At 36.7% G+C, this 27,570-nt stretch overlaps 5 protein-coding genes across 16 annotated transcripts; 3 read left to right on the top strand and 2 right to left on the bottom strand.

Moving 5' to 3' along the window:
• Positions 1-5,777: 5,777 nt before the first annotated feature.
• On the bottom strand, positions 5,778-8,511 carry LOC131005646 (uncharacterized). The gene is made up of 4 exons (XM_057932652.1): positions 7,832-8,511; positions 7,501-7,726; positions 6,931-7,391; positions 5,778-6,323 (listed from the first exon to the last, which is right to left on the bottom strand). Exons 1-3 carry the CDS (start codon positions 8,360-8,362, stop codon positions 6,931-6,933), a joined length of 1,218 nt encoding a protein of 405 aa, XP_057788635.1. The 5' UTR covers positions 8,363-8,511; the 3' UTR covers positions 5,778-6,323.
• A 1,337-nt stretch (positions 8,512-9,848) lies between these two features.
• On the top strand, positions 9,849-13,694 carry LOC131005645 (riboflavin biosynthesis protein PYRD, chloroplastic-like). Of its 3 annotated transcripts, none has more exons than XR_009095328.1 (5): positions 9,849-9,988; positions 10,560-10,950; positions 11,976-12,274; positions 12,393-13,188; positions 13,397-13,694. XR_009095328.1 is itself a non-coding variant. In XM_057932651.1 (4 exons), exons 2-4 carry the CDS (start codon positions 10,594-10,596, stop codon positions 12,985-12,987), a joined length of 1,251 nt encoding a protein of 416 aa, XP_057788634.1. In that variant the 5' UTR covers positions 9,849-9,988; positions 10,560-10,593; the 3' UTR covers positions 12,988-13,694. The 3 variants fall into 3 exon arrangements, 1 of the variants encoding a protein (XP_057788634.1); XR_009095329.1 differs by having other exon boundaries at positions 13,386-13,694; XM_057932651.1 differs by having other exon boundaries at positions 12,393-13,694.
• On the top strand, positions 9,855-26,319 carry LOC131005643 (riboflavin biosynthesis protein PYRD, chloroplastic-like). Of its 9 annotated transcripts, none has more exons than XR_009095326.1 (5): positions 22,850-23,079; positions 23,337-23,673; positions 24,665-24,963; positions 25,082-25,877; positions 26,086-26,319. XR_009095326.1 is itself a non-coding variant. In XM_057932650.1 (4 exons), the coding sequence occupies exons 2-4, from the start codon at positions 23,338-23,340 to the stop codon at positions 25,674-25,676; spliced, it is 1,230 nt and encodes a 409-aa protein (XP_057788633.1). In that variant the 5' UTR covers positions 9,855-9,988; positions 23,321-23,337; the 3' UTR covers positions 25,677-26,319. The 9 variants fall into 9 exon arrangements, 4 of the variants coding, with proteins under 4 accessions (XP_057788633.1, XP_057788631.1, XP_057788630.1 ...); XR_009095327.1 differs by having other exon boundaries at positions 26,075-26,319; XR_009095325.1 differs by having other exon boundaries at positions 22,880-23,079; positions 23,321-23,673.
• LOC131012486 (dirigent protein 1-like) lies at positions 14,740-15,333 on the bottom strand. Its single transcript, XM_057940463.1, has one exon. It carries the CDS (start codon positions 15,331-15,333, stop codon positions 14,740-14,742), a length of 594 nt encoding a protein of 197 aa, XP_057796446.1.
• LOC131005648 (uncharacterized) lies at positions 17,602-20,762 on the top strand. Of its 2 annotated transcripts, none has more exons than XM_057932656.1 (11): positions 17,602-17,838; positions 18,458-18,531; positions 18,622-18,680; positions 18,770-18,830; positions 18,934-18,970; positions 19,311-19,394; positions 19,481-19,518; positions 19,604-19,664; positions 19,797-19,888; positions 19,972-20,205; positions 20,418-20,762. In XM_057932656.1, the coding sequence occupies exons 2-11, from the start codon at positions 18,484-18,486 to the stop codon at positions 20,565-20,567; spliced, it is 864 nt and encodes a 287-aa protein (XP_057788639.1). In that variant the 5' UTR covers positions 17,602-17,838; positions 18,458-18,483; the 3' UTR covers positions 20,568-20,762. The 2 variants fall into 2 exon arrangements, with proteins under 2 accessions (XP_057788639.1, XP_057788640.1); XM_057932657.1 differs by lacking the exon at positions 17,602-17,838 and adding an exon at positions 18,088-18,364.
• Positions 26,320-27,570: the final 1,251 nt, after the last annotated feature.

Here is a 27,570-nt window from a genome sequence, read left to right as displayed (position 1 = left end):
GTTGATTTTTTTTAAATCATTATTTTTCACACCAAAACATAGAAAATTCATACACAACTTATTTTATACGATAAATTGATTTAATTTGTATAATTATACAACTCCTTATATAAGTGATACAATATCTATATGTAGACATATGTTATATTTTTATTTAAATTACATTGGTTATATTAAAATACTAGATCACTTTGCAAAAAATAAATTTGATATCAAAATTTAATTTTATTAATTTATATTAATATTATAAAACATATATATGCACATTTTGCCCGAGTCTAAAATCATATTCACCGCGCATAGCTAGCGCGGGAGGTACACTAGTAATTAATAAGGTTCCAAGTATAATAAGGTAATGAATCATTTTCCTTTTTGGGCATACCTTTGTAGAACCTACATATATCGATGGTTGGATCCGAGGCTATGTTATTTAGATCAGGGATTGGATCTGAGATAACATATTCTGAGAGAGGCTTCAAACGCCAATCCTCCTCTTTAGATGTTGATGATGATGATACTTCTCCTCGACTTCTCGTCTTCACCACCTTCTTCTTTTCACTTGTTTTACATTTTTGTTTTTTTTTATCGATAACTTCCTTTTTTCCTGATTTTCCACTACTTTTATTTGAGCTAGAAGAACACATTGCTTGCTTGTTCTGATTTTTTTAAGATTTTTTACGTGTTTTATACCTTTCAATGGGTGTAAGTTTGTGAAATACTGTAATTACTTTTCAATATTGCGTTGTTGAAGAATATTTGATTAATTTGCATGTAATATTTACAAGTTCATCATATACATGGAATATTTCAAATGTGCAAGGAAAATATCCGAGATTCAAACTTAAGGGATTACATGATTTTCTCACTTCTTTTATGTAGGAGGAATGCAATTGTTAATTTACATTTGTCAAAAACATCTGAAATAAGAATAAACGTAATTAATAAAGTCAACTAATAAATCCTCTTCAAAAAAAAAGTCAACTAATAATTAAAATATTGAAAATTTAATTGGCATGATAATATGAATAACATGGAATATCTATCAATAAAAAGTATTCCAGTATCTTAAACATAATGAGAATGTGTAAGAACTTAATGCTCCAATTTCTCAATTTTCCACAGCCGCAGATTCGTCTATTGAAATCGTAGATGGTAATTTTGTTTTATATAATACAATTTTATTAGTGAATTTTGTGATCGTATTAAAATTTCATTTAGTATACACATATTTTGGTATAAATATCTTAATATTCTTTTTAATTACAGGTGATAGATAATTTGCATATTTATTTTGCAGAATTATAGTGTTTTAATTGCCATCGATTTACATGTCATGTTAATATTACCTATTAATTTAGAGCATAAGAAATAAGGGTTGTATTAACTTTTTATATTGTGATGAGTCGATGACAATGGTAAAGTTTGTATTAAACAATACTATCGTGTTTTAAATCAAAACAATTAAAAAAAAATTACGTATTTACTGATATATTTATTCATGAAGTTTAGATTTATGTAATAGAATTTGGTATAAATTATTGAGAATGAATAAATAAATTGAATTTGATATCTTAAATTTATACTTACTAAATCTAAAATTTATGAACAAACTAAGAGAATGTTTGGCTACGCTTATTTTAAAGATGTTATAAGCTCCAATTGCTTATAAGATGTTTAAAAAGCTTATAAGATATAGTTTTTCTGAAAAGCTTATAAGTTGTCAAAGTGTTTGAATAATTGAACTTATAAATTAGAGATAATTTTTTTGCTATAAAGAGAAAATCGAAATGAGATTAATTTAAAATGGTATATGATTAAAATAATAAATTATAGTTGAGTAATATTTGTAAAATAATTATTGCATATAAGATTATGAAAAAAGAAGTCGAGTACAATAATTTATTTTTGGGAAGCTCTTGAAATTTATTTTTAGAGCTTATAAATTGCGTAACAATTTATTTTATTAAACACTTTAAAAGAGCTTAAAAAAGCATTCATATCAGTCGGCTCATAGAGTTGACTTGAGCGGCACGACCCGAGCATTCTCCAGCAAATCGGGCACGAAGTGGAGTAATGGAGATCGTGTGTGAAGCACGCGCGAGAATTAAAAAAAAAGAGAGAGAGAGAGAGGCGGAAACAACAGCACCGCAAAGAAGAAGAAGAAGATTGCCCTATTTTTTTCAATTATTTATGGGCTTTCTATTGGGCCTTTTTGCCCCTATTTTATTTTGGGTTATTTTTGGTTATTTAATATTGTCAATTTTTAAAATTATTTGATCAATTTTGTTAATATAATTTTTTATGTTAATTAAATTAATATTTAAATGTAATTTTAATAAAATATTTATTTTTAAAGTAAAAGAATAGAAATAAGATTAAATAAAATATTGTTAATTAAGGGTACGTTTGATCCATTGAATTGGAAATGGCTGTATTGATTATGTGCAGCTACGTAAGCTAGACAAAATGAGTTTGCATAAGCCTTCCATATGTTTGATAAGTTGGGTAGCTTATGTCATTCCATGTTTGATGCATTGTATTGAAAGATAGATTACATTGTGAAATTCCAGGTTTACCCCTAACTAATAATAAGAATTCCAAGCGTGTCCTTGTTTTGGGATAGAGAAATATAAGGAATTTGGACGGATCATGAGTTCATTAGTCCGCCAACTTCTCGCGCCAAAAACAGGGTCTGGCATACCATCGGTCTCCCATTGAAGAAGGCTTCGACGGGGACGCAAGAAGCTTCTCATCGAGAACAACATGAGTACATCGACACAGGGTATGAGTACTTGCTTTATTTTCGCTTTCGCTCCGAGAAGCAAGTATGGGCTTTTGAAGAGATTAGTTGCGGCTCGAAGTGTGATGTTGTGCTGCGTTATAAAGTTTTCTATATCTATATCTAGTAATTTTGTGTGATGTTGTTTGTATCTAGTTGTGAGAATGGTACTTGCAAGCGGACATTCATAGTTTCAGAAATTAGTCGTTGTTCATCCATATCAAATAGAACTTTGATTCACCCTCCTCATACATAATAATGCATGGCTCGCATCAATTGTAGACAAATTAATCTGTCTTCACCAGCATATATAATTGTTGTGTACTCATTTGGGACAGGAAGCAACGAGGGTTCTCGTGGTGGGCGTCTTAACAAAACTGATAAGACACGCCGCAGCTGGACCACACGAGAGGAAGAGGTCCTCTTGGCTGCATTGAAGGAATTAGTGGCTCAAGGGTGGAAATCCGACAACGGTTTTCGACCGGGATATTTGACGAAGCTCGAGGAAGCTATGAGGAAGGCATTTCCTACGACGGACTTGAAGGGTATGCCACACATCAATTCGAAAACGACAACTTGGAAGAAAAATTATTACTCTCTTTGCGAGATGCTTAAGAATAGTGGTGTGGGATTCAACGTAGCCGGAACACATATGATAGATTGTACTGACGAGCAGTGGGAAGGTATCGTGCAGGTATGCACTTTATACTGATATTGGGCTGTTATCTTCATCTAAAATTACTTTCATTTATATAGTCTTTCTTTTGTGTAACAGAAAGATAACAACGCGCGCTTGATGCGCTATAAAAGCTGGCCTTATCTTGACGCATGGAAAGAAATTTTCGGCAAGGATCGAGCCAATGGTGATACGGCCGAAGACATGATGGAAGCAACGCATGATATGTACCGTAATATCGACCTAAGTCAGCCACACGGTGACGGTGACTATCATGTCAACTTGGATGATATATTTGAGAATGCTAATGAAGATGAATGCGCGAGTCAGGTAAAGCAACCGGAGGTCGTAACCCCTGTTGTGATCAAGAAGAAGCGTAAGACCGCTGATGGTTTCAGTGTTATGTGTGCTGCGCTGACTGATATAAGCAAGGATACAGGTAAGAGATTGGATACAATATCAACCAGAGTTGGCCATGACGTCGACGTCTCGCGAGCAAGAAAGGAGGTGTTTGCTCAACTTAGCGCTATCCCTGGTTTGTCACAGAAGGCAAAATTTGAAATCTGTGACTTGCTCGCGAAGGAGGCGGAGCGTTTGGATATTTTCACATCAATTCCCGACGTGGAGAAGCCTGATTATGTCAGGCACTTGCTCGAAGAAAAGTATAAACTATGAAGCATCATCACTGGCGTACCAACGTAAATTAGTAGTCTGGTGTGAATCTCATAATGAGACGTAGTAAGCTTGTCCTTATATCCTTTTGCATCAATGATGTACTTAACTTTTGAGTTAGCGTTATTATGTCTTAGGTTCTACTTCTGTAATTTAGTTTCTGCTGAATTATCCGTACTCAAACTCCTTCATGCTTGCAGCTGATATTTGAAGGAAGTGTCGAAGTTAATATGAATGTTTATGCTTGTTAAATTTAGACTTTTGCTTTATCAGCTCAAATTGCCCCATGTCATTCTCTGTTTTTTACATTTGTCCAATGGATTAAAAAATATGTTTATAGATCGGCTCCAACTGGTTTACTTTCATGAAAAATAAGCTTGAAGCAACACATCACTACATACACTAGAAAGTAAGAAAGTAGCAACATAGATTCATATAAACATAATTACATGATAGATTAATCCTCACGCCCTACAACTAATATATATAGATTGACAAAAGACAAACTCCCACAAGTTTAAGCATAGAAAATATAAGATTTGGGAGCAGTCAAAGTAGTGAGGAGTGATTTACATTCATCAAAAGCATTACTACTTGCAAGCACAGATCGTGGGGCCTTCACTTAAAATGAGAGCTGCTGGAGCTAGCCTCATCTGTGAAGAGCTTGCGGTTCACTGGTTTCCCGGTATTCGGCAAAGGTGATGTCACTTCGTCATCGGAGCTTGAATCTGAAATGATGAATTGGCAGGCTTCCTTCACTTCACGAGCTGAATCTGAGATGACGATGACAGTGTGTGAAACTTCTTCCTTCACGTCATCGGCGCCGAACAGCGACGCGAGCTGGAAGTACTCAGGCTCCCCTCTGAAGTAATAAGCTTTGTAGAACTCATTTGCCTTCAAAAACAAGATGCATATATGTTATGTACACGAGGGTTACGAAAATCATTACAAGTGCTGTCACAAAAAAAAAAAAAACAGATACCACGAAGATCCTAGTCCACACCGCGTCGTCCGCGTGGACTTTGTTTGTCTGCATATCCCAGTCGGTCTCGGGCATGTTTGTCAGTTCTTTGAACGTCACATAGCGCTTCCAAAGAAACTCTATGCGTTTTTCAACGTCGAACACTCGAAAGCCCGCGTTGTAGGTGTTATTGAGCGCGTCCGTGGCGTCGATGATAGCGTGCATTGATTCAGTGGGCAGTAGTGGTTTGCACTCCTCCTTCTTCGAGAGCAACCTTATGATGAGTAAACTATCTTTTCTGGAATCCCACTTTCTAGAGTAGAGGTACAATTTTTGGAAAGCAACATCAACCAAAGGCATCTTCTCTAACAGCAGCTGAATTAGTAAGGTGATATTTTTTTGGATTTGTTGTATCTGCCTTGATCATAAGTTGATTGCGTTTTATAGAGACTATAAGGTGGTTGAATGGAAATTAATGGGGCATTCAATGGGGTAGATGTAGATTTGAGAGGGGGGTTATTGGTCATGTCACTTTATTTGTATAGTCTCATCATTAATAATAATAATAATAATAATAATAATAATAATAATAATAATAATAACATTCGCACAAGTGCATATTAAATGCTGCTCAAGAAATTCTTTAGAACCCAACAAATTAAATTGCTTCAATAAGGTTCACAATCATATCATATAAACTATGTTCTTCAAAAGTCATATAATGTGTGTGTCTTAGTCACATCAAATTACAACCACGTGGCAAAATATGCCTAAAACATCATAATTATATATCACACATTCTAGAGCCAAAATGCATTCCCTAAAGTATCCACATAATTTTTTTGACACAACAAATTAAAACCTAACACCTAACAGATCCCTACACCAACTTGCCCATGAAAAAACCAGTGGCCAACAACAAAATGGACAACAACAGAATTTTGAAATGCAGCTCCAGATAGCCACGAGGTGGATGAAATTCACCATGTCTGTTTTCCAACTCCATCCCAGCTCCAGACACGGCGGGCATAAGGTTCTGCTGCGGAATACGATTCACGATACCGTGGTACTCATCCCACCACATAAAGTCCTTATTGTGCGGGACACCACTTGAACATTTGTAGTAATAGCGTCCCGGATTCATGGAACCAGGACCAGCACACGACAGACGCATTCTATATTGGCGGCAGCTGCAAAGTGGGGTGTTAGTCGATACTTCCGAACTAGAAGCCATCCTGTCAATACAAATTATGTTTAATTAGTGCAAAAATATATCGATATAGACACATAGACATAAAATCATCAACTGAAAGAAAGATAAAGAACAGTACCATGTAGATTTTAACAATCAAATGAAAACAGAAATAACACACAATAACTTATGTGGTTCACCCAAAATGACTTACATGATGGAAGCAAAAGAAGTGATCACTTTATTATCAAGAAACAGGGAAAATACAGTCCTTATAGCCTCAAGCTCAAAAACAAACAGCTATATTTAACCCCTCTCCAGATATTTCTTCTCAACTCAACCACAAGAGTGAAAACTAGAAGATGAAAACATGTGCATCAAACTAGTTATTACAATAGATATCTACTTTTATATCAAGATATGAGATGCTACAAAATCTCCAGTAAAACCGCAGCATAAGTTGTATCTATGAGTTAGTTAGAATAACTAACTGTATGCACTGCTTTTCCCTTTTTTGTCCCCCTATTTCAGAATATTGCACTTAACTCCAGCAGCTTATAAAAGCATAGCAAAACACACCAAGATAAATTTTGCAAGCAAAGGTAGAACTCAGTTAGAAAATATACACACATGTACTAGACTATATTCACCTAATTAGTATTTAAATATTGCAACCACATTTCATCTGCTAATTCTTCCCTCTTCGCATTCCATTGAGGTGAAGACTCAGTCGTCTGTACAAACTCCTCGTGATCAGCCCCTACACCATCATTGGGCTCATCCATCGAATCAAATTGAAGCTCCACTGGGTCAACCGTCATCTCCTTACGAATGAAATTATTTAATAAAAAACACGACATTATTAATCTGTTTTGGCTTTTTATAGGGTAGAACGTATTAGATCTGAGAATTCCCCAGCGCATCTTAAGTATTCCGAAAGCCCTTTCGATTACATTCCGTGCCTTGCTATGCCTAAGATTAAAGAGCTCCTCCTTATTTTGAGGACGGGCAGCCAAGGGTCCCCACTCCTTCAAGTGGTATCGAACTCCCTTGAACGGGGTAAGAAATCCCTCGCAATTTGCGTAACCATTGTCTGCCAAATAATAATTCCCTAGCCACAAAACAAGTAAACAAATACAAGGATCGAAATTATTAACATAGAAGATGGAAGCAGATATTTAATAATCCACAAAGTAGTAAAGGCAGGTGCTTAGGTGTACCCTTGGGCACTTTCAAGCCGTGGGGCCTGTTTAAAGCATCTCGTAAGATCCTACTATCTGACGCTGAGCCTTCCCATCCAGACAACGCATACACAAATTGCAAGTTCCTATCACAAACGGCTAAAATATTTGTGGAGATTTCACCTTTCCTTGTCCTGTATCTCGGCTTGTCCGTATTGCTAACCAAAACACTCACATATGTGCCATCCAAAGCTCCTAAACAACCCTAAGCAAAAATATAAATCACTTTAATCAATGCAAACAAATGGGATAAAATTCAGAATGCTGAAATGCTATTCTTTATAACATCTCTCTATGTGATATTGCATACCTTGAACCATTGCCACCTTGCGTCTGTGCAATCATCCCTAACAGCTTCGGGTTTTGATAAAAATGTCTCGTGTAAACGCAGAACAGCACCCAATACCGCGTGCACGTAACGGGATATTGTTTGTCCCGACCGCCAAAAATCAAAGCCTACTACTCTATTCTTTTTGTGGTGGGCTAGAACCGAGAGAAACATAGCAACCTGTTCCTCCACGAGAACATAATCCCCATCTCGTAATCCCCCCCTATCCCGTAGTATATGACACAGCCGACCAAAGGTATTACGGTCCATCCGAAGGTTTGAAATACAATCTATATCATTTTCACCAATTAGTCTTCCTAAGTGCCTACCCTGAGTAGGCATACGCGAGATCTTGCCATATGTAGAAGCTGACCCTACACTCCTTCTTTTTCTTGAGGTTAGCTTACCAACATACGCAACAACTATAGCTAATTGAATCAAATGGTGACGCATCACTTCCCGCAGGAGCAAACATACGACTTCAGATTCGCGGATACCTCCCCCCCCAGACATGACAGACCAAATGTGATCAAATTACCCCCAATCTGCAGTAATTGACCCACAAATTTAACCACAATTGTAAGCCTAATCTAATCAGTTCATGAAATACGACAATTAAATACCATAATCAGCCATATGAAAGCATCAACGACAATGGAAATCATATCACATTATACATCTGCAAACACACACCAAAGTGAGGCTTAGTGCATAAATAACTCTCTTTGAAGACCATGTGTAATCAATATTCAACCAACAATATAATTTTTTCCCTGCATTTAAACTCTCTTAGTGCCACCAAATTAATACAATTCGCAAACATAGAAAAAAAACAAATACATCAGGCAACCAACATAAAATTAAGAAGCATCAATCCAAAATCAACTATATGCAGAAACAATACTCGAGTTTGAATTTGTGAGAGAATGGCCTACCAAGTTTTTCAGCAGCAACACTGGCGTCCCGGTAGCAGTGGTGTCTGAAACAGATATACATAGATAAATCGTGAGGGCAACGTTACAACAAAACATCTAAAAACTTGACATGGAAGAAAAATAATTTGTGCAAAAACTCAACACATATGGGTATCCCTAGCAAGAGTTCTAACCAACAACACCTCATTCTCGAATTGTGAAGCATGATTCATGGCTATTTTTAGTCATAGCAATTTCCATAAAAAATCGACGCCGAAAATGCGAAAGTGACGAAACACATATGGGTATCCCTAGCAAGAGTTCTAACCAACAACACCTCATTCTCGAATTGTGAAGCATGATTCATGGCTATTTTTAGTCATAGCAATTTCCATAAAAAATCGACGCCGAAAATGCGAAAGAGACGAAACACAATTTCAAAATTATTTATAAAAGCAGAAGCCATACACACAACCAAAAAGGTCCCCAATTTGGGGGAAACCAGCGCACACATGTGTACCTCAGAGATTAGAGCTGCTGGAACGCTCCTTCCTTCCGATAATTCTGGCTGGAGCGGCGCCCGGCTTCAAAGTTTCTGAGATTTTTCGTGGAGACCAAAAATTTCAAAAAAGGTTTGCGTGAATTTTGAATGCAAAGAACGAAGGGCAATTTAGATAGTTTTCAAATTTCGAGGCAGGCTGGAAACTGTATCGGAGGGGAGTGGGCGGCTGGGTAAGCCTGATTGAATAGTGAAATTGGACCGGGCCCAGCCCTTTTCCCGGGCTTCGTGAGAAGCATACCCAAGGCACCAAACATACAGATTACATCAGCTTATTAATCAATATTGCCCTAATACAGTCCAACAAACATGCCCTTAAGCGTCAATGCATGCGGAGGGAGCCGCTAAAGTGGGACCAATGTTAAAACTATTTTAGAAGACTTATAAAAGAGCTTAAAAGTGGACGGAGGAGGGAGTAGAATCCTAGCCCCAACTCGCTGACGCCCTCTTCTCTCTCTCTCGCGCTCTACACTCTCTTCCTCACTCGAAAATCTGAATTAATCGACACCGCCCTAACTCCTCTGCCTCACCCCCTCGAGCCGGCTGCCGCCGGTCAACCACGACACTGCTGCCATCATTTTCTCTCACGCCCTAACTCCCCCGCCCCACCCCCCTCGAGCCGCTGTCGCTGGTTAACCTCGACGCTGACGCCGATCGTTGCTAGAGGTAAGAAATTTTGATTTTGTCTATCTCTGTTTTCCCCTCACTATCTCTCGCATACTTCCAGCTTTGTGCCGCCGCCGCCGTGCCTGGTGATTATGCATTGATTCATTATTCTTGTGACTGGTTGTAAGTGCCTTTTGTTTATACATGAGCTCCTGTCTGATATAGTGAGCTATTGGTTCTGTCCTCATCATTTACATGCAATTCTTTGTGTGCATTATATGGTTGCCTTTCTTTATTGTTATCTGCTAAATGCTGTGTTTTATGAAAATGTGTTAGCTTTTAGCTATTAATATTATTGATGGACTTTCTGAACATCTTGATTTGTGGAAAAGAGATGCAATTCTATGTTATTAACATTGTCTCACGCATACCAAACCCAAACACAAATTCCTTTTCCTCTTGATAATCCATTTACGAATAGACAATTATCAAATCCATAACTTCATTCTAGAGGAGTTTTTGTTTATGACTTTTCTTTTCTTTTTTGTTTATGACTTTTCTAATTACATACAAAGTTTTCTTTTGCAACTTCATTTTTCACTAATCACTCTGATTTTTGTTTCTTCTATAGTTCTCACAAAAATGGCATCCTAAACTATCAATGTATGGCGATATCCATCTCCAGTATGTATGCTCAAACGCTCCCTCCTCCACTTCCCATCCACACTTCCCACAATCCAACCTTCTTACCAAACTCAAGATTTGGGCTCTGCAATTCACCGAAAAGGGTGTCCGAAACGAAAACTAGTTCGAGAAATAGTGCTCGTTTGGCTGTGATCAGATGCGGCGAAATGCAAGCAGATAAATTTGACCACGTGCATTATATGAGGCGCTGCATTGAGCTCGCAAGGAAGGCGATTGGCTGCACCAGTCCTAATCCCATGGTTGGTTGTGTGATTGTCAAGGATGGCAAGATTGTTGGAGAAGGCTTCCACCCTAAAGCTGGCCAGCCTCATGCTGAGGTCAAGCTCGATTTTTTTCTTTCTTTCTCTGTTTATGATTGCATTTTGGTTGAAGGTGTAGCTGTTAATGCTAATTTCTTGATTCTGTGTTGCCGATTTAAGTTTATGAATTTTTCTATGGGGGTGCTTGATTCTTGCATTGTTGTTTTGATGATAGGGGCACACTATAGTAATTGTTTGTCGAATGTCTGAGATAATGTTATGCAGTTGAAATGATTTTGAATCATATGTTATCTAAATTTTGAAGCTTTTTTGGGATGCTTTTGTTCCTTGTGAAATGAGTTGTTAGTCTTTGCCTTTGGTTTCTGTTATAGGCTTTAATTTTTGTACATATTGAGTTTCTAAAAGCTAAACAATATATATTTGCATTTGTTGAATCCAGTCACGAAACTAGTGAAATCTGCCAAAATAAACTAGGTAATTTTTCAACTACAAAAATGGCCTACTAATTTTGACTTTGGTGTTTAGAAATTTGAACTGATGTCGTGGTAATTTCTTCTGGAGATTTTTCATGCTGGGTCCTGATTTAGGCTGTAAACGAGCCGAGCCGAGCCGAACACTAGCGGACTCGAGCTTGGCTCGTTTAAATATTTGGCTGTTCGTGCTCGGTTCGAGCTCGATTTGAGCTTTTATCTTGCTGTTTGAGCTTGGCTCGTCACCCAGTTACTGGGCTCGAGCTCGGCTCGTGTGATAGTCGATAATCTTGAATTCGAGCTTGGCTTGTTAGATGTTTGTATACATGATCTTCGAGGTCGAACTCGTTAAAAATTTAGGAAAAACTTCTTAATAAGTTACTCGAGCTCGTCTCGTTTAAGGCTTGTGTACTAAATCGATTGAAGGTTCATGAATAGGCTTGCAAACATGGTCGCGAACAATCGAATCCGAACGAGCTTTTTTCGAGCTGAATCTCGAATAGCTTGCAAGTAGCTTTCTTCATATGTAGCCCTAGTCTTGATTGATAGCAACTTTCTATATGTTTTAGTGTATATATTATCTTGTAGAGAATCTGACTAGGAAAACTGTAGGTTTTTGCATTGAGAGACGCGGGTGATTTGGCCGAGAATGGAACAGCATATGTTAGTTTAGAACCGTGCAATCATTATGGAAGAACTCCACCTTGCTCCGAAGCATTGATCAAAGCTCGAGTGAAAAATGTGGTGGTCGGTATGGTGGATCCTAATCCCATTGTCGCTTCAACGGGGGTGAAAAAACTGCAAGACGCAGGTATTGAAGTGACTGTTGGAGTCGAGGAAGAACTCTGCAAAAGGCTTAACGAGGCCTATATCCATTATATGCTTACAAGAAAGCCATATGTTACTCTGAGGTACATGCAAGAATCTATCTTGATTGATCATATTTTGTAACTACCCTTTTTGAGTTGATTGATTTACAATGTTAGTTTTATACGGGAGGTACTTGCTAAACATTGGCTCGTGTGATAGGTATTCCATGTCGCTTGATGGCCATTTACTAGATCAGGTTGGTGAAGAAGCTGTGGAGTGTGGCGGATACTATTCAAAACTGCTGCAAGAATACGATGCTATCATAGTTCCTTCTGCTGCATTGGCTGAGAAGTCGTCTATTCCCATTTCTAAAGAACCCGGAGCCAATCAGCCTCTCAAAATCGTGCTGTCAAAATGTTGGAATCCCCTGACCAAGATTCCTGCTCTCGAAGATGATGGAGCTTCCAAACTGTTGATAGTCACTGAGAAAGACACGGGCGACAAGCAACAGACTCTGCAAGGAGTCCATACACTGTCTCTGGAAAAGATAAGTCTACTTGAAATTCTTGAACACTGCAAGAATCAAGGACTCTGCAGTGTCTTGCTGGATCTGACGGGTAACGTTGTGGATTTTGAGGATATAATTAAAGAGGGCTTCGAACAAAACTTGTTCCAGAAATTGGTGGTCGAGGTGCTGCCATTTTTGGGAGGCGATCACGAGAGATATCTGAGAAATGTGGACCTAAAAGGAAAGGTGAAGAAATTGACATCATCTGTCCATGGCAAAAGTGTTCTACTTGAAGGATATTTCTGATCCAATTATCTGCATACACTGCTAATTCTTCTCTATGCCTTCATGATCTTGTTCAAGCGATGTTTTGGTGGTGTGATGAGGATGTAAGAGGAGGATGCTATGAGTCTGATTTCTCCACGCGTCTGCTGCAGCCATGGGAGATTTTGTTATGGTGAAACTCGTAGCTCCGAGCTTGTCATCTGATCATCATCTTCTTAATAGGTAACTGCATCATCTCAGATCATAGAATATGATACATTGTTGTATAGCAGTTGTGGGAGCCTTGGCTCCCTGAAATAAACTATACTGATCAAACCATGTTTCTGCCTTATGTTGTGTACCGTGACTTTTGTTTTAGGCCCTTCCTTTTAGTTACACTTAGATTTCTTCTCTTATAAATTCTTACGTGTGTGTTTGAGGCTGGATTTAGCGACGAGCTCCTGGAGGCGGCTGAGGGGGCGGGAGTTGGGGTCCGCATCTGCCGTGACCAGGTCGTCAACGACGCAGATTGTGCCGAAACCAGTCGGATAGGTGGTACCGTGGTGGTGGGTGTTTCACTGTGAGATCCTGGATGAAGAAATGGAGCTTCACGAATTTTTCTTTTCCAAGGCAGGCATGGCTTTGTTAGTTTGTTTCTTCCTTGACCATGGGATTTTGTCTCTTATAGTGTGTTTTCTTTTGTTGTAAATTTATCACAAGAAAATGAGGAATAAAAAAATCCTTACTCATTCTTCATTTTCACTACAAACCCTCCATTTTTTGTGTGACATGTTAGACATCGTCATGCTTTCATTGGACATTCGAAAGCATGTCACCGACAAATGATTTTTTTATAGTAATGTTTATATATTCGGCAATTAAGTCATAGTAATTTAGGCACATTAATTACTATTCCTTTCGTTCATCAAGAATATAGTATAACTAATTTTATCTTATTCGTGGTTCATAACAATATTAATTTTTTTTTAAACATGATCTCACGCTTTATTTTTATAATTCAACATTAAAAACACCTCATTCTTTATTTATAAAAAAAAATACCCCATGACTCACACAATTTTGGTAACCATTCATTTCTGTATGATTAGACCTTTTATCTACTGGTAATTTGAGTACGGTTAATTGATTATAACCGTTATTGGACCGTTCCTAATAGGTAGTAGTATTTCGTTAACCGACAAGCGCATTAAGTGATTTCGATTTGATTTTTGACTGATTTAGAATTTTCCCAATTAATTAGTATACTCGATAACTGTGATGCTAACCGAATTTTATATCAATATATGTACAAGTTCTTATGTATAATTATGTTGTATACAAATAACAAGTGATGCATATAGCATGGGGATAAGTCAATATGCCGTATGGATTATGAAAATTAGGTATAATTTTGTTTTAGTCTGTACTTATTATTAATTTCTTGATTTCTTAATGTACATTATTTTGTATATTTTGAATTAAACATAGGATTAATAGGAGTATCTCGAATTTACAGTATTTTTCATATAATGTCCCGAACTTCCATTTTCTCATAAAAAAAATCTCGAACTTTCAGTTTTTTTTCCATAAAATGTCCCACTATACAAAATTTGATGACGAAAAGATGACTTATTTCGCCAAATATGATCTCAGATAACGTACACTCAAATTAAATTAAACCGTCAGACATCCATATGATTTTATTATTGCACAACATGCAAATATAAACAAACACAAATTTATTCTCAAATTCTTGATCAGCTCATCTTCCACCAATCCATCTCTCACATTTCGTCACATGGAACAAAAGGTGGTGTAAATAAAGTATTCGATAACAAGATAGAGCGAAGAATCCTCCCCGACGGCGGTTGAGTAAGTGGCGGTGACGGCGTGGCCTCGCGTGAACCGGAACACACCGGTTCCCCCGACGACGGCCATGCGGCGCTGCCGGTCCAGCACCTGATTCCGGCCGGCAATGCTGAGGGTGCTCCCGTTGAACTCCCCCGACGTGAAGACGATGTTGAAGTTCATCGCCATCGCCGTCGTCTTCATGTCGGCGGAGGTAAAGATACCCTGGGCCCTCCCCAAGTCCCCCGAGCCGCGGCCGGGCCCGATGGTGAGCACGTCGTCCACCACGTAGATTTTCCCGAACGAGAACAGCTCGTCCGTGGAGACGGCGGCGCGTGCGAGTTCGTGCACCGTGCCGTTCGGGCCCCCCGACAGGTCTTGGACGTAGAAGTGGATTTTGGTTAGCTTTTGATTGTGAAGGCAGATGTAATCGAGGCGTAGCTCATCTTCTTCATCACCTAAATTTCTAGGGCTAACTTGTGTGGCTATCAACAAAGTGAAAACAACCAAAATTGGATAATTAATATTCAGCTTTGCCATGTGTGTGAGTTTGTATGAATGTGTGGAGATTGGATTATGAAATTTTTGAAATAAGATCATGAGATTATATAGTGAGTTGATGAAGAGTGACGATCCGGCAAATAAGTGTAGCAAATTATATACTCATTTTTTTATTTTATTTTTGAATTACAAATTATATACTCATTAGACGCAAGATACCTAATTAAGTATTTTTCTAAAAGAGGCGACTTTTGATTTCGTGCTTAACGATGCTTCAGCTATACTTAGTCAAAACAAATTCTATAATTTATGACATTTTGGGAATTATATATGTATTGCAAATTGATATGAAGTTGATATGGAATCAAATAGTAAGACCCGCTCTCGTTGATTTTTTGTTTTAGATATATATATATATATATATATATATATATATATATATATATATATATATATATTTAATGTGGCATGCATAATCGTGTGAATAATTTTCTTTTGAGATAAAATCGTGTGAATAATTGAAACAATTAAAGGGATTTTATCGTTACTATTTAATTTGTGGATAATTACTATGCTGGTCAGAACATGAAGACGAAGTGGAAAGAGTAGTTAATTGAATAATATATTTATATTAATATCGACTTTGATTTTCACATGGGATAAGGGAAAGAGGCATTTGCAAAAATGCCCTTTTCTTCATGTTCCGTCGACGGGAAATCACTTTACATCATAATTATTATTCCCTCCGTCCATGAAAGAACTTCCTAGGAGGGAGTGACACGGGTTTTAATAAAATGTTGTATAGTGTATTGAGAGTGGAGAAAAGGTTGTAAAGTGTATTGGGAATTATGAAAAAGTATTAATAATTTATTGTGTTGTTTTAATTAATGTTATTTGAGTGGTGGGAATTGTCTTTGGTGGGGTATTGTCCCAAAATAGGAAAAAGTAGGAAGTTCTTTCGTGGACGTCCCGAAATAGAAAAGTAGGAAGTTTTTTCGTGGACGGAGGGAGTATTTTATATATTTATCATCATAATATATGAAATATTATTTATATAAATTGTTCGTTAAATAATTTTGTTTGATCAAAATAAATTGGGGATATAGTTCCAACTATAATAATCTCAACAATTTTTATCATTTATATGTTAATTTTTTGTTGAGAGTTAAAATAGATTGTCTTTTTATATAAGTTTTTATTTGATGAAATTTCATGAAAAGTTGATGTGAGGTTGCAGAACTTAGAAAAAAAAAGGTATATTTGATATATATAGGTAGACCAAGTGGGTGGAGATGGAAGCCAGACTCTAAAGGCAAGTTTTCAGTCAAAACAGCTTATGAAGTCCTTAGCCACTCTATCGGTATCAATTCTGGGGAGAAAAGTGATCTGGAGATTGAAAATATTTGGAAGATTAAAGCTGCATGAATGGGGCTAATAACCCCCCAATCTCAAAAGACTTAAAAATTCCGATTCTTCTTTCATTAAATTTTCATAATTTCAAAGTAATAATTCGATTATCACACCTATAAATCGAATAGGAATTACCTTGTTGGAAATACACGATTCTATCCTAGGGCATACCTTCAAATATTGATTCAATTGATTAAAGACTCGTGGTTAGAGACTCGTGCTGATAACGTTTTGAAAGTAGAGAGAAGAGTAGAGAGAAGAGGAGAAGAAGAGAGAATAGCATAGAAAGCCTAAAGAGAATAAATCTGCAGGAGCTCATATTATGAGGACTAAATGCCTCTATTTATAGGAGATACAAAGCTATAGTTAGGATTTAGAGTTAAGTCATTTAATAGGGAAATATATATTTTATATATATTTACAACACTCTACACATTTTTATTTTTCTCAATTTTTTTTCGAACTATATACACGTTATTATTTATTAACACTACATCTTTCTCCACTAATAACCAAAATGACATTCAGTGTACCATAAGTATCCGTTTATTTTGATGAAAAATGAAAGTATACATATATTTTCATTATTTTCATATTTTATTTTTTTTATATCGAATAAGTATATGATAAAAAGGGGGAAAATTAATATTTTATCATCTTTTCTCATTTATCATTTTTCAATAAAAATTTTACAATCAAAATAAATACAATTTAAAATGTTAAATTATTTAAATATTATTCATCATAACAATAACAACAACAACAACAACAATAATAATAATAAAGCATAAACTTTTTCTTATCTCAAATTTCTTAAAAAACTCTTTTATCTTTTTAAGAGCCATCATTTTATTAAAATTTAAAATATGTTCAATACAACTAAGCCCATTAGCTCAATTGGTTAGAAGAGAATAAAAGAATAAAGGCCCAACCACGACACCGCCGCCATCACCTTTCTGAATTAATCGACACCGCCCTAACTCCGCTGCCTCACCTCACCCCCTTGCGCCGGCTGCCGCCGATCAACCACGACACCGCTGCCATCACTTTCTCTCAAAACCTAAATCCCCCGCCCCAGCCCTTCTAGCCACTGTCGCCGGTAAACCTCAACGCCGCCGCCGATCGTTGCTAGAGGTAAGGAATTTTGATATTGTCTATCTCTGTCTTTCCCTCACTATCTCTCGCGTACTTCCAGCTTTACGCTGCCGCCACTGTGCCTGGTGATTATGCATTGTGACTGGTTGTGAGTGACTTTTGTTTATACGTGCCACTGTTTTTTGTTACCATGTAAGGACATTTATGTGCTTGTTGATTTCCTTGAGATATCCTTTGAGCACCTGTCTGATATACTGAGCTATTTGTTTTGTCCTCGTCATTTGCATGCAATTTTTTGTGTTTTTTGTTTTGATAGCTTGGGTTGGTAGTCGACATTTTTATGTGATATGGACATCTTGAATTTGTGTGCATTATATGGTTGCCTTTCTGTAAGCGTGAGACAATGTTAATGAATGTCATCTCTTTTCCATTATCACAATTCGAGGTCAGTCCCCCCACTACGAAAACACACTAATCCAACATCATCAACCCCCCGTTCTCTTGCTCGTGTTACTGATTGTGCGATCACTTTCTCAGGCCATTGCAGACTTGCAGTTTGGTTTGTGTATGTATGGTATTGGTGTTGGTGTGGTGCAGTATTAGGCATTCTTCATGTATGCATATTTGATTGAGTTTTTATTTACTTAATATTATTCAGGATAGTCGACCAAAGTTGTAAGCATCATGGATCCTGATCCGTTGGCTGGTTCCACCGGCAATGCGCCAAGGAAGGTATGAACATCAATGTAATCCTATTGTCTCCATTTGTTGAAATTAGTGATCATATGTTAAATAAACCTCGATTTGATTGGCATTTCTTAGGTGAAATTTAAACCAAAAGCTCCTCCCAAGAGAGTTAAAAAAGAAGTCCTCCCTAAAGCGTAATCATCTTAATCTACATTCTCTTGAATATTTTGATTAGTATGGCTCAATTTTAACCTCTTTAGGTGATTTCTATTATTTGGTTCAGTGAGAAAGAAGAAGATGACATTGATGAGGCGAAGGCAGAGCATCTTCTACGCCGCTTTCATGTATTCCCAACTTTCACTATTTATTTATGGTGAACTCTGTGGATGGTAGCCTACTTTGGGGCAACCCTTGTTTACTTATCCAGAATGATGTATTTTGTTGTAGGAAACATCTTCAGGGAGGCCTAAGACTGAAAAGAAAGGTAGTAATCTCTTTAGATCTCAATATCTAGTTATATATATATGCTCTTTATATTGTTTAACGTGCCTGTATTGAAACATTGATTGTGATATGTTCTCTGGTTTCACTTAAATCTTTTTGCAGTTCCTATCACCTTTTTGATGGATCTTTGATTGTCTCATATTTGACAAATTCGGAAGTTGTTTGAAATAAATTTTGCTTTTATTGTAAAGGAAACATAAAGTTGGTAGATCGTTGATCATCTCATGTTTTCAGAGACGAGTGATCAGTAATGAAACTTGTGCTCATGAGCAGCTTATGCCTGAGTATTGCTCATATTCGAATTGTCTTCTTCATTCCAGTTTCGCTTGCTCAAGTTGCATTTGGTATTGGAGGATCATCTGGAAACATTAAGTCATATCGTCCTGCCAATAACGCATCTTCCGGTGGCAAGTCTTTTCAAAACTTGTATCTTGTTGAACTATGACAAATGTGGGCTGCGGCTATTTAAGAATAGTGTTTCGCATGGCAGGGGTTGCCAAAGTGGCGAAAGAATACAAGGAACCGTGGGTAAGCAATATGTGAACAAACCTCTTATTCAATGTCGATTATGTCCTCTACAGATGTTCTTGAGCTTCTTTGATCCTTTCCGCAGGATTACTATACGTATTATCCAGTAACGCTTCCTGTGAGAAGGCCTTATGCAGGAAATCCAGGTATGGAAATGTACTTTCTGATATGAAAGAGACAGTTGATTCAGTCTCCTGTACAGACAATATGTATATATCGTTGTTGTACCTATATATTACAGTTTTGGGCCACTTGAAAAGTTTCTTTTGTACTTGTAGAACTTCTCGATAAGGAAGAATTCGGTGAAGATCAAGAGAGACCGGAATCTGAAGAACTTGCAACAAATGCAGCTCAAGAACTCGGTCTCTTGGTTGGTATTCTTGCTTGATGAATCTGAAAAGCGCATACGTCATACTCGAAATTTGGTTAAGATCTCAATGATATTGATGGCAGGATGAAGGTCAAGAGAATAACATGTTCTTCCTTCAGTTGCCAAGGATGTTGCCCACGATTGCACATTCATCTGATTCAAAAGTCCCGGAACCCAAGAGCACAAACCCCTTAAAGGGTCGAGACAAATCTCAAAACCCCTGTAAATTGGAATCACTACCAGAAGGTTTGATTGGGAAAATGTTGGTATATAAGAGTGGTGCTGTAAAGTTGAAGATCGGAGATGCAATATACGACGTAAGTGTACAACACAGCTATATGGTTTTGCAAAGCCTATGGTGTTGAGAGCTATTTGCAAGGCTATTGGCTTTGAGAATGACCAATAATGAAAAGAGAATTTGCATGAGAACCTTATTTTTATTAGTATTCATTCTATAACTAACTGTTAGAACACCTGAAAATATTTGAGAATGTGTGTGCAAGATTAGCTGAATGGGGCACGTATGCAGGTATCTGCAGGACTGAAGTGTATGTTTGCTCAAGATGTTGTTGCCATCAATGCGGAGAGGAAACATTGTTGCAACTTTGGGGAACTGACCAAGCGGGCAGTCGCATCCCCCGACATAGACAGCATGCTAGAAATTATAGCTGAGTTATGATCATTCTTTTGTTCTTCAACTTAAGAAAATTTTGCTTGCGGGAATATATATAAGGAATCTCAGGCATAAAATGAGCAGAGGTTAGTTGAATTCTGTGTCATCGGTTAAATTTATTTCTAGGAAAAAACAAATGCACTTGTATATTTTTGTTGTCATCTAGTGCTGGATAATCTCTCACACATAAGGTTCAGAACATGTGAGATAAGTAGTGTTTATCTATATATAAATAATTAATAACGTTCCAAGTATAATAAGTTAATTAATCATTTTCCTATTTGGGCATATTTTTGTAGAACCTACATATATCGACGTTTGGATCCAAGGCTATTTTATTTAGATCAGGGATTGGATCTGAGATAACATAGTCTGAGAGAGGCTTCAAACGCCAATCCTCCTCTTTAGATGTTGATGATACTTCTTCTGGACTTCTCGTCTTCACCAACTTCTTCTTTTCACTTGTTTTACATTTTTGATTTTTATCGATAACTTCCTTTTTTCCTACTTTTCTACTACTTTGATTTGAGCTAGAAGACATTGCTTGCTTGTTCTGATTTTTTACGATTTTTTTACGTGTTTTATATCTTTCAATGGGTGTAAGTTTGTGAAATAATTACTTTTCAATATTGCGTTGTTGAAGAATATTTGATTAATTTGCATGTAATATTTACAAGTTCATATACATAGAATATTTCAAATGTGCAAGGAAAATATCCGAAATTCAAACTTAAGGGATTACATGATTTTCTCTCTTTTATGTAGGAGGAATGCAACTGTTAATTTACATTTGTCAAAAACATCTGAAATAAGAATAAACGTAATTAATAAAGTCAACTAATAAATCCTCTTCAAAAAAAAGTCAACTAATAAAATATTGAAAATTTAATTGGCATGATAATATATGAATAACATGGAATATCAATCAATAAAAAATATTCCAGTATCTTAAACATAATGAGAATGTGTAAGAACTTAATGCTCCAATTTCTCAATTTTCTGTAGATGATGATGTGAGTTCCACAGCCGCAGATTCGTCTATTGAAATCGTAGATGGTAATTTTGTTTTATACTCCCTCCGTCCACGAAATGAGTACCCATATTTCCTTTTTCGTCCGTCCACGAAATGAGTACCCATTTCCCTTTTTGGCAAGTGTACCCCACACAACTCTTTAATTAATACTCTCAAAAAGTGGGACCCTTAAACTATTCACACTACACTCCATACATTTCTTAAAACCCGTGCCGTCCACAAATGGGTACTCATTTCGTGGACGGAGGGAGTATAATACAATTTTATTAGTGAATTTGTGATCGTATTAAAATTTCATTTAGTATACACATATATTTTGGTATAAATATCTTAATATTCTTTTTAATTACAGGTGATAGATAATTTGCATATTTATTTTGCAGAATTATAGTGTTTTAATTGCCATCGATTTACATGTCATGTTAATATTACCTATTAATTTAGAGCATAAGAAAGAAGGGTTGTATTAACTTTTTATATTGTGATGACAATAGTAAAATTTGTATTAAATAATACTATCGTGTTTTAAATAAAAAAAATTACGTATTTATTGATATATTTATTCATGAAGTTTAGAATTTTGTAATAGAATTTGGTATAAATTATTGAGAATGAATAAATAAATTGAATTTGATATCTTAAATTTATGAACAAACTAAGAGAATGTTTAGCTAAGCTTATTTTAAAGATGTTATAAGATCCAATTGCTTAATAAGATGTTTAAAGAGCTTATAAGATATAGTTTTTCTGAAAAGCTTATAAGTTGTCAAAGTGTTTGAATAATTGAGCTTATAAATTTGAGAGAAATTTTTTGCTATAGAGAGAAAATTGAAATGAGATTAGCATTCTCCAGCAAATCGGACATGAAGTGGAAAAATGGAGATCGTGTGTGAAGCACGCGCGAGAATTAAAAAAGAAAAAAAAGAAAATAGAGAGAGGTGGAAACAACAGCAGCACCACAAAGAAGAAAAAGAAGATTGCCCTATTTTTTCAATTGTTTATGGGCCTTTTTGCCCCTATTTTATTTTGGGTTATTTCTGGTTATTTAATATTTTCAATTTTTCAAATTATTTGATCAATTTTGTTAATATATATTTTTATGTTGATGGTTGAATGTTTTATGTTAATTAAATTAATATTTAAATGTAATTTTAATAAAATATTTAATTTTAAAGTAAAAGAGTAGAAATGAGATTAAAATGAAAATGGAGATTTAAGCGTCAATGCATGTGGAGGGGAGCCGCTAAAGTGGGACGAATGTTAAACTATTTTAAAAGACATAAAGTGGAGATTGGAGGAGTAGAATCCTAGCCCCAACTCGCTGACGCCCTCTTCTCTCTCTCGCGCTCTACACTCTCTCCCCCACTCGAAAATCTGAATTAATCGACACCGCCCTAACTCCTCTGCCTCACCCCCTTGCGCCGGCTGCCGCCACCCCCTCGAGCCGCTGTCGCTGGTCAACCTCGACGCCGGTCGTTGCTAGAGGTAAGGAATTTTGATTTTGTTCTCTGTTTTTCCCTTACTATCTCCCGCATACTTCCAGCTTTGTGCCGCCGCCACCGTGCCTGGTGATTATGCATTGATTCATTATTCTTGTGACTGGTTGTAAGTGCCTTTTGTTTATACATGCCTTTTGCAACTTCACTTTTCACTAATCACTCTGATTTTTGTTTCTTCTATACTTCTCACAAAAATGGCATCCTAAACTATCAATGCATAACACAAGCGATATCCATCTCCAGTATGTATGCTCAAACGCTCCCTCTTCCACTTCCCATCCACACTTCCCACAATCCAACCTTCTCACCAAAATCAAGATTTGGGCTTCGCAATTCCCCGAAAAGGGTGTCCGAAACGAAAACTAGTTCGAGAAATAGTGCTCGTTTGGCTGCGATCAGATGCGGCGAAATGCAAGCAGATAAATTTGACCACGTGTATTATATGAGGCGCTGCATTGAGCTCGCAAGGAAGGCGATTGGCTGCACCAGTCCTAATCCCATGGTTGGTTGTGTGATTGTCAAGGATGGCAAGATTGTTGGAGAAGGCTTCCACCCTAAAGCTGGCCAGCCTCATGCTGAGGTCAAGCTTGATTTTTTTCTTTCTTTCTCTGTTTATGATTGCATTTTGGTTGAAGGTGTAGCTGTTAATGCTAATTTCTTGATTTTGTGTTGCTGATTTAAGTTTATGAAATTTTCTATGGGGGTGCTTGATTCTTGCATTGTTGTATTGATGATAGGGGCACACTATAGTAATTGTTTGTCGAATGTCTGAGATAATGTTATGCAGTTGAAATGATTTTGAATCATATGTTATCTAAATTTTGAAGCTTTTTTAGGATGCTTTTGTTCCTTGTGAAATGAGTTGTTAGTCTTTGCCTTTGGTTTTTGTTATAGGCTTTAATTTTTGTACATATTGAGTTTCTAAAAGCTAAACAATATATGTTTGCATTTGTTGAATCCAGTCACGAAACTAGTGAAATCTGCCAAAATAAACTAGGTAATTTGTCAACTACAAAAATGGCCTACTAATTTTGACTTTAGTGTTTAGAAATTTGAACTGATGTTGTGGTAATTTCTTCTGGAGATTTTTCATGCTGGGTCCTGATTTAGGCTGTAAACGAGCCGAGCCGAGCCGAATACTAGCGGACTCTAGCTTGGCTCGTTTAAATATTCGGCTGTTCGAGCTCGGTTCAAGCTCGATTTGAGCTTTTATCTTGCTATTTGAGCTTGGCTCATCACCCAGTTACTGGGCTCGAGCTCGGCTCGTGTGATAGTCGATAATCTTGAATTTGGGCTTGGCTTGTTAGATGTTTGTATACATGATCTTCGAGGTCGAACTCGTTAAAAATTTAGGAAAAACTTCTTAATATGTTACTCGAGCTCGTCTCGTTTAAGGCTCGTGTACTAAATCGATTGAAGGTTCATGAATAGGCTTGCAAACATGGTCGCGAACAATCGAATCCGAACGAGCTTTTTTCGAGCTGAATCTCGAATAGCTTGCAAGTAGCTTTCTTCATATATGTTTTAGTGTATATATTATCTCGTAGAGAATCTGACTAGGAAAACTGTAGGTTTTTGCATTGAGAGACGCGGGTGATTTGGCCGAGAATGGAACAGCATATGTTAGTTTAGAACCGTGCAATCATTACGGAAGAACTCCACCTTGCTCCGAAGCATTGATCAAAGCTCGAGTGAAAAATGTGGTGGTCGGTATGGTGGATCCTAATCCCATTGTCGCTTCAACGGGGGTGAAAAAACTGCAAGACGCAGGTATTGAAGTGACTGTTGGAGTCGAGGAAGAACTCTGCAAAAGGCTTAACGAGGCCTATATCCATTATATGCTTACAAGAAAGCCATATGTTACTCTGAGGTACGTGCAAGAATCTATCTTGATTGATCAGATTTTGTAACTACCCTTTTTGAGTTGATTGATTTACAATGTTAGTTTTACACGGGAGGTACTTGCTAATCATTGGCTTGTGTGATAGGTATTCCATGTCGCTTGATGGCCATTTACTAGATCAGCTCAGTGAAGAAGCTGTGGAGTGTGGCGGATACTATTCAAAACTGCTGCAAGAATACGATGCTATCATAGTTCCTTCTGCTGCATTGGCTGAGAAGTCGTCTATTCCCATTTCTAAAGAACCCGGAGCGAATCAGCCTCTTAAAATCGTGCTGTCAAAATGTTGGAATCCCCTGACCAAGATTCCTGCTCTCGAAGATGATGGAGCTTCCAAACTGTTGATAGTCACTGAGAAAGACACGGGCGACAAGCAACAGACTGTGCAAGGAGTCCAAACACTGTCTCTGGAAAAGATAAGTCTACTTGAAATTCTTGAACACTGCAAGAATCAAGGACTCTGCAGTGTCTTGCTGGATCTGACGGGTAACATTGTGGATTTTGAGGATATACTTAAAGAGGGCTTCGAACAAAACTTGTTCCAGAAATTGGTGGTCGAGGTGCTGCCATTTTTGGGAGGCGATCACGAGAGATATCTGAGTAATGTGGACCTAAAAGGAAAGGTGAAGAAATTGACATCATCTGTCCATGGCAAAAGTGTTCTACTTGAAGGATATTTCTGATCCAATTATCTGCATACACTGCTAATTCTTCTCTATGCCTTCATGATCTTGTTCAAGCCATGTTTTGGTGTTGTGATGAGGATGTAAGAGGAGGATGCTACGAGTCTGATTCCTCCACGCGTCTGCTGCAGCCATGGGAGATTTTGTTATGGTGAAACTCATAGCTCCGAGCTTGTCATCTGATCATCATCTTCTTAATTGGTAACTGCATCATCTCAGATCATAGAATATGATACATTGTTGTATAGCAGTTGTGGGAGCCTTGGCTCCCTGAAATAAACTATACTGATCAAACCATGTTTCTGCCTTATGTTGTGTACCGTGACTTTTGTTTTAGGCCCCTCCTTTTAGTTACACTTAGATTTCTTCTCTTATAAATTCTTACGTGTGTGTTTGAGGCTGGATTTAGCGACGAGCTCCTGGAGGCGGCTGAGGGGGCGGGAGTTGGGGTCCGCATCTGCCGTGACCAGGTCGTCGACGACGCAGATTGTGCCTAATCCAGTCGGATAGGTGGTGGTGATGGAAGCTTGCGCCATGTCGTACATGTTTCTTCCTTGACCATGGGATTTTGTCTCTTATGTTGTGTTCTCTTTTATTGTAAATTTATCACGAGAAAATGAGGAATAAAAAAAATCTTTACTCATTCTTCATTTTCACTACAAACCCTCCATTTTTTGTGTGACATGTTAGACATCGTCATGCTTTCATTGGACTTTCGAAAGCATGGCCACCGACAAATGATTTTTTTATAGTAATGTTTATATATTCGGCAATTAAGTCAGAGTAATTTAGGCACATTAATTACTATTCCTTTCGTTTATCAAGAATATAGTATAACTAATTTTATCTTATTCGTGATTCATAACAACTAGTGTACCTCCCGCGCTATGCGCGGCGAATATAATTTTAGACTTGCGCAATGTTGAGTTGGGTATTAGATTCAACAGCAAATTTATGAAAAAGTGAAGAAAATTGAGCTAAGAGCTAAGATTAACAAAGAAATTGAGTGTGCAAAAAATGTAGATAAGAAGATAGCATTTGTTTATTTGATTTCCTCTTATGGAAGGACTTGTTTACATTTAATCTTAGGGGGTCTATTTATAGTCTATTATTGAGATACAATACTAAGGCCCATTTAGTCTCGTTTCGATGCTCAAATAATAATATTTGATAGGTGCAAATCGTTGGTTGCCACGTGTTTAAAATCAGCATTTCTATAGTCAGTATATAAATCTTTCGCTTCGCACTTTTATTCTGATTCCCCTTTAGTCTTAGATCTGGAGCTTTATCTTCATGTTTCGTATTTTCGCTGAAATTAGATTTTAATATATTTTAGTGCCCAATTTCTTCATGATCACGTAAGTTGTGCATATATATGCTTTATACTATTAATATAAACTAATAAAATTAAAATTTTACACCAAATTTATTATTTGCAAAGTGATATAATATTTTAATATTTAATTTTATATCAAATTTATTATTTGCAAAGTGATCTAATATTTTAATATAATCTAAGTAATTCATATAAAAAATATAACATGAGCTGAAAAAAATAACTAAAAAATAATTTACTATATTAAAATTTCAAATTGTCATAAGCTTACATTCACATCCATTTTCTATATATTATATATGAAATTAAACATATTCTTATGTTTGAGACGCATACTGCATATATTATCTATGATGAAATCACACAAAATAGTAAAAATTGTATTTTGTGTAAATAATAAAGAGGGTATAAATTTAACAATTTACAAATTTCACGTCTTTAAAAAATTTCATTTTGCCAATAAATTTCCTATTGATATTTATTAATTAAAAAAACACAATTGAAAATTAAAATATGAGAATTAGGAAAAGAGAAAAATATAAAAAGTCTGAAATACAA

This window comes from Salvia miltiorrhiza, chromosome 1 (assembly GCF_028751815.1).
Source record: "Salvia miltiorrhiza cultivar Shanhuang (shh) chromosome 1, IMPLAD_Smil_shh, whole genome shotgun sequence".
NCBI lineage: Eukaryota > Viridiplantae > Streptophyta > Magnoliopsida > Lamiales > Lamiaceae > Salvia > Salvia miltiorrhiza.
Note: the sequence above shows the minus strand (reverse complement) of the source record. Positions and strands in the feature narration are given on the sequence as shown.

Coding starts and splice junctions, on each gene's coding strand:
- LOC131005648 (XM_057932656.1), top strand. CDS start 18,484: ATGGATCCTGATCCGTTGGCTGGTTCCACCGGCAATGCGCCAAGGAAG. Junction 19,395..19,480: donor TGCCAATAACGCATCTTCCG/GTGGCAAGTCTT, acceptor TTCGCATGGCAG/GGGTTGCCAAAGTGGCGAAA. Junction 20,206..20,417: donor TCGGAGATGCAATATACGAC/GTAAGTGTACAA, acceptor GCACGTATGCAG/GTATCTGCAGGACTGAAGTG.
- LOC131005643 (XM_057932648.1), top strand. CDS start 23,221: ATGCCTTTTGCAACTTCACTTTTCACTAATCACTCTGATTTTTGTTTC. Junction 23,674..24,664: donor CTGGCCAGCCTCATGCTGAG/GTCAAGCTTGAT, acceptor GGAAAACTGTAG/GTTTTTGCATTGAGAGACGC. Junction 24,964..25,081: donor AAGCCATATGTTACTCTGAG/GTACGTGCAAGA, acceptor CTTGTGTGATAG/GTATTCCATGTCGCTTGATG.
- LOC131005645 (XM_057932651.1), top strand. CDS start 10,594: ATGGCGATATCCATCTCCAGTATGTATGCTCAAACGCTCCCTCCTCCA. Junction 10,951..11,975: donor CTGGCCAGCCTCATGCTGAG/GTCAAGCTCGAT, acceptor GGAAAACTGTAG/GTTTTTGCATTGAGAGACGC. Junction 12,275..12,392: donor AAGCCATATGTTACTCTGAG/GTACATGCAAGA, acceptor CTCGTGTGATAG/GTATTCCATGTCGCTTGATG.
- LOC131005646 (XM_057932652.1), bottom strand. CDS start 8,362: ATGTCTGGGGGGGGAGGTATCCGCGAATCTGAAGTCGTATGTTTGCTC. Junction 7,727..7,831: donor CAAGGTGGCAATGGTTCAAG/GTATGCAATATC, acceptor ATTTTTGCTTAG/GGTTGTTTAGGAGCTTTGGA. Junction 7,392..7,500: donor CGGCTTGAAAGTGCCCAAGG/GTACACCTAAGC, acceptor TTTTGTGGCTAG/GGAATTATTATTTGGCAGAC.
- LOC131012486 (XM_057940463.1), bottom strand. CDS start 15,333: ATGGCAAAGCTGAATATTAATTATCCAATTTTGGTTGTTTTCACTTTG.